This window comes from Vigna umbellata, chromosome 7, assembly GCF_029865625.1.
Source record: "Vigna umbellata cultivar VRB3 chromosome 7, Vumbellata_1.0, whole genome shotgun sequence".
Lineage (NCBI taxonomy): Eukaryota > Viridiplantae > Streptophyta > Magnoliopsida > Fabales > Fabaceae > Vigna > Vigna umbellata.
In genome coordinates this window covers 18,095,209-18,100,381 of record NC_142171.1, presented here as the reverse complement: position 1 = coordinate 18,100,381, position 5,173 = coordinate 18,095,209, and the positions used below count along the sequence as shown (strand labels likewise).

At 34.7% G+C, this 5,173-nt stretch overlaps 1 protein-coding gene across 2 annotated transcripts; it reads left to right on the top strand.

The window, feature by feature from the left end:
• Positions 1–2,074: 2,074 nt before the first annotated feature.
• LOC148195283 (growth-regulating factor 4-like) lies at positions 2,075–4,801 on the top strand. 2 transcript variants are annotated; one of them, XM_088094096.1, is made up of 4 exons: positions 2,075–2,263; positions 2,413–2,580; positions 3,180–3,417; positions 4,165–4,801. In XM_088094096.1, the coding sequence occupies exons 2-4, from the start codon at positions 2,415–2,417 to the stop codon at positions 4,547–4,549; spliced, it is 789 nt and encodes a 262-aa protein (XP_087950222.1). In that variant the 5' UTR covers positions 2,075–2,263; positions 2,413–2,414; the 3' UTR covers positions 4,550–4,801. The 2 variants fall into 2 exon arrangements, with proteins under 2 accessions (XP_087950222.1, XP_087950221.1); XM_088094095.1 differs by lacking the exon at positions 2,075–2,263 and having other exon boundaries at positions 2,277–2,580.
• Positions 4,802–5,173: the final 372 nt, after the last annotated feature.

Here is a 5,173-nt window from a genome sequence, read left to right as displayed (position 1 = left end):
GGAAAGTGGATTAAACGGTAGAAAGGAGAAAACAAACTATGAACTCGAAAGGTAAAGTGAGAATGATGAAGGAACCCTAAATTTGGATGAAGATGTTCGGTGTAGAGGTTTATAATGATGAAGAGGTGAAGCTGTGAAGAGAGAAATGGAGTAGAGGCTTACGGTAATGAAGATGCGTTTCAGAGGAAGAAACCCTAGAAGATGCGCGAATGAAAAAAATGGAAAATGATGCTGACAGAAAACGCGTGGCTGAAGGGACTTTGACGCGTGCCGGAAGCAGATTGGAGAAGAAGTGATTATGCGTGGATGATGAGAGAGAAGCACCGTGAGAATGGAATATGGAAGGGAAAGAGTGTGCTTGGAAGGTGGCTAGAGGGAGTCTTTGGACTCTCTAGCCTGACTTTCAAGAGAGAATAGTTTCCATTTCAGAAATCTTAATTCTCATTAAACTCAAAAGTCCTAATACAAGAGAGGAGTTGGGTATTTATAGTAACCCATGCTCCTTAAGAGCTAAGCTAGGAAAAGTAAAAAATACAAAAGAAGGACTACGTCAAGGAGGATTCCATCACTTTCTATGCTCCCTGCTTTTATACGTGCTCGAAAATTAATATCAAAAGTGTTTTTTTACAGGTATAAAAAGTTTTTTTTGTAATAGCGACAACTGCACATTTTTTATTGAAAGTGAAGTGAAAACTAGGGTTTTTGTAACTTTGTGAATTGGCTTAGAAACTTGGTGTGGGCAAGAGCAAAAACTTTCATTGTATGTATGATTGAGTGTTTTTGTTGTTGCTAAGTGAAGTCTGTCATCCTTGATAATTTGGAGGAGGTTTAATCCCTTGTAAGTTTCAAGAGAAGTGAGTATGTTCTTTTCGGATTTCAATATAGGTGTTTTGTAAACCTTAAATTTGTTTTTTTGTGTGATTGTAAAGTTTATTGGTTTTGTGATAGTAAAATGTTTATCTCTTTGAAGATTAACAACTGACCGTAAAATTCTTCTGATCCGAACCAATATAAAATTATATGTGCAATTTTCTCTCATTTGTTATTCTATTTTATTTGTTTAAATTATCTGCCAAGTAAAATAAAATTTAAAATTTTTTTAAAAGACACGTTTTAAAAAAGAAACCAATTCATCCCTTCCAATTGTTAACTCGCTATCATTTTAGTGCAAAAACGACTAAATGGGAGAAAGATTTTGAAATGTAAAGATTCTAAAATCTATGTTTTGGAAATAAACCTATGAAAGAACGAAATTTCAATTTCCCACATTATTACCCATTGTTGCCTTACAATTCCACGTAATCAAAAATTAATTAAAAAAGGTTTAATAAGTTCGGAGGTCCCTATATTTGCGGGTTCGTTTCACTTGGGTCCTCTAATTTTAGAAGTGATCAATTAGGTCCTTAATTTAACAAAATTGAGTCAATAATACCCTTTCCGTTAAATGCAAGGGAATCTGAATGCAAATTAAACAGGTGGCATGCTGAGGCATCATTTTATTTGCAGGTGGTAGAATTTGAGCTTAATACGTGACAATTTCTGCAATTTTTAATTTGCATTCAGATTCCCTTGCATTTAACGGAAAGGGTATTATTGACTCAATTTTGTTAAATTAGGGACCTAATTGATCACTTTTAAAATTGGAGGACCCAAGTAAAACGAATCCGCAAATATAGAGACCTCCGAACCTATTAAACCATTAAAAAAAATTACAACTGGATCCATCTTAGTCTATATGTTAGAGTTAAAAAATTGTAAAACAAAATATCAATATATCATTACTCTTCTTTTTCTCTCTAACCTGTCTTGTCCTTCTCACCATTAACTTGTCCTTTTTCCCAAGTGCTGTAGTCGTTCCCCACTCTGCCTTCAAAACCAACTTATCTTTTACCTCTTTCCCAAGTTTTTCTTATATTTAAACATACACTTTAACATATTATTATTATTTAATTAAGTAGCAAACTCGTGTAATATCTCTTTAAAACAATCTGTTCTAAAATTAAGTTATTTAAAAATATTCAAAGTGATTTTGCAGGAAATATTATAAGGGAAACTAAACAGCGTAGCACTCTGCAAAAGTCTTACAAACCTGATCTGCTCAAATCCAAAGTTTTATCAGCCGACCAAACAAACCAAAAGCAACCCAAACAGAACTCAAACTCTCTCTCTCTCTCTCTCTCTCCCTCTTAACCCAGTACCAAAGTCACCAAACTGCCACCGTTTTCTGATTCCACCCTTGCTTCTGCACCTCCCAGATTTCCCAGTAAGATTTACCATTTCCTCTTTTCTTCTCGTTGCTAAAGAAACAAACTATGATGGATTGGTTCATAGTTTTTATACCCTTAGTTTTCAAAGGTTGTCTCTTTTTGTTGTCTAATTTAGTGGGTCTGTATGTATGTAATGTCTCATCAGGGATGGAGAGTTGTTTCAGCTTTGCACAGTGGCAAGAGCTTGAGTTGCAGACTCTGATATTTAGGTACATGCTGGCCGGTACTCCTGTTCCTCCTCAGCTGCTTCAACCAATCAAGAAAAGCTTCTTTCATTCCCCTCCCCCTTTCCTTCAACTTTATCACCCTCCTTGTAAATTTCTAACCCCATTTTTCTTCTACTTCCAAATTTCTCTTTTACTAATATCAAATGGACATTTTAATGGTAGTCAGGAACAGAACTTAAATTCACCTTGATAGTAGTTTGCTAATTTTTGGACTGATTCTGATTTTATTAGAATTTTATTTCAGTAGTTTTTTTAGTAGAATTATTGAAGTGGAATTGATTGCAATTAATTTCTGAATTGGCTAAAGGTATAATGTTAAGTTGTTTTGATATTCTGTCAGAAAACTGTATAAAGTTTAGTCCTTCTTGTAGTTATATAAGACATGGTGATGTGAGGTTGTTTAAGTTTAGTTCATGATATGAAGTTCGAATTTTGAATATGCAAAACGTTTTAAATATTCAAAAAAAAGAAGAATTTTATTATTAATAGTAATCAAGTTAAGTGGAGTTAAGATTACTTTTGTTACTTTTCTTCTATTTGTTGTTAGTTTACTTTGAGGTGTTGGCTTTACAAAGGTGGTAGAATATGAAAGGTTATTTTTTGGGCTATAATACCTTATGCCCATTAAAGTTAGTCCATTTGGGTGAAAAAATTGTGATGAAAGATTTGATTTTTTTGGCATCAGTGTTGGAATCAGGGTACTATTGGGGAAGAGAAGCACTGGATCCGGAGCCAGGTCGGTGCCGGAGAACGGACGGGAAGAAGTGGCGGTGCTCGAGGGAGGCGGTGGAGGGTCAGAAGTACTGCGAGCGGCACATGCATCGTGGCCGAAACCGTTCAAGAAAGCCTGTGGAACAACCTCATGCATCTTCTTCTTTATCCTCTGCTTCCTTCAAACATCATCTCCTTCACCACAATCAAATGTATGTCTTCACATTGTGAAATTTGTTGCTTTTCTTTTGAGTTTCATTTTGAATTATGTGGATTGCTATGTTAATTGGTCAACCACCATAGATTACCAAAAGGGTTGCTGCTTCATAGTGTAATGAAAGAGCTTCATCTAATTTGGAGGCACTCTCATTTAATTTGTGATTTAAGAATATATATATATATATATATATATATATATATATATATATATATATATATATATATATATATATATACACACACACATTAAAAAAAAGAAGAGAAAGAATGTAGACATTTATGAATTTGATTCTTGAATTTAAAAGGCTTGATCAAAGTTAGAAATGACTAAATGTACATTTTTTTCAAAGTTCCCAATTCATTGTTTGATCGGAAGCTTGTATTTCTAAAACACAATCTTTTTATTGTGAATAACGGTTGTAGAGAGATAGATAAAAGACTATACTTGTTTCAAACCTTATAAAATGAAGCCGTAATTTTCTGAAAACTCAATTTTTTGGATTGCAAATGGTACAATATAGGAAATGGTACAATCAACGATTGTACATTATCAAAACAATATGATGAAACGAGTTGCAGGATGGACTTTCTCTTTTCTTGTCTTATCTTTTCTGTTAATACTTGGTGGGTGTGTAGATATATGTTGTTTCCATTTTACCTGTTTTGGACGTGAATCCAAATTCGTCCATACTGCAATGTCCTTTCGTGAAAACTAAGCTGTTTTTGCCGGTTTCCCGTAGTTCCACTGGGGCCAAGAGTGACAGCAAGAGCTTGTCTGAAAACCATGATCATGTAGATGGGAATGGCAGATCTGATGGCCATGTCCTGAGGCATTTCTTCGATGATTGGCCAAGGACACTGCAAGAACAAGACCATAGTAAAAGCAATGGTAGCCAGAACAACAACACTGGAACATATCTTTCCATGTCAACACAAGGAATCACTTCCTCGGATGTGTCACTGAGACTGTCCACTGGTCATGCAGAGAATACAAGCCACGTGGCTTCAGTGGGAGGACCACTCGCAGAGGCACTGAGATCATCCACCTCCACTTCTTCACCAACCAGTGTTCTGCTACAGTTGCCAACTAGTTCTGCTTGTAACACCAGCTTCATTAGCACCTAAAAGTTGCTGGGGTTGGGGTTTGTGAGAATTTTTGGACATGTATGTGCAAATACAGAGACACACTTATAATGCATCAATTTTGGACATCTAATAATGAACTATCATTTTGTAGTTAGTTAGTTTAGCATATGTTGGCATGGTCTTGTTTCTTTAACTACTTTAGTGTCAGCATAAAATGCATCAATTGTTACCAATTTCATGGATTAAAAGCTCTAATAATTTGAGTAATAGCAGTTTTTAGTAAAGGTGTAATGAGACTCCAATTGTGATAAAAGACTAAGACTACGAATGTTTATGACACTGCGTTTAGGTTGGACTTAAAGAAAAATATAGAAAACATTAAACGTTCAACCACAAAAATTTTCTGTTGTAAAGCTCGTTGTATGCTTACGTAGATATTCATGACCGAAAAAATGGAACAGACGAAAATGAACAAACTAGTATCTTGAAATCCTATAATCTCATATTCTTGAACTTATATAATATCTATTATAAAAGAAAGTATCTTGAAAACTTACAAATAGATCCCTCGAAAATGACACACCCATTAAATGCTCTATCTTTAATTGTGCAAAGACCTTTGACTACAAAATTTAAATGAATTATTTGGCAATTTGGATGGTT

Coding starts and splice junctions, on each gene's coding strand:
- LOC148195283 (XM_088094095.1), top strand. CDS start 2,313: ATGATGGATTGGTTCATAGTTTTTATACCCTTAGTTTTCAAAGGTTGT. Junction 2,581..3,179: donor TCAACTTTATCACCCTCCTT/GTAAATTTCTAA, acceptor TTTTGGCATCAG/TGTTGGAATCAGGGTACTAT. Junction 3,418..4,164: donor CTCCTTCACCACAATCAAAT/GTATGTCTTCAC, acceptor GGTTTCCCGTAG/TTCCACTGGGGCCAAGAGTG.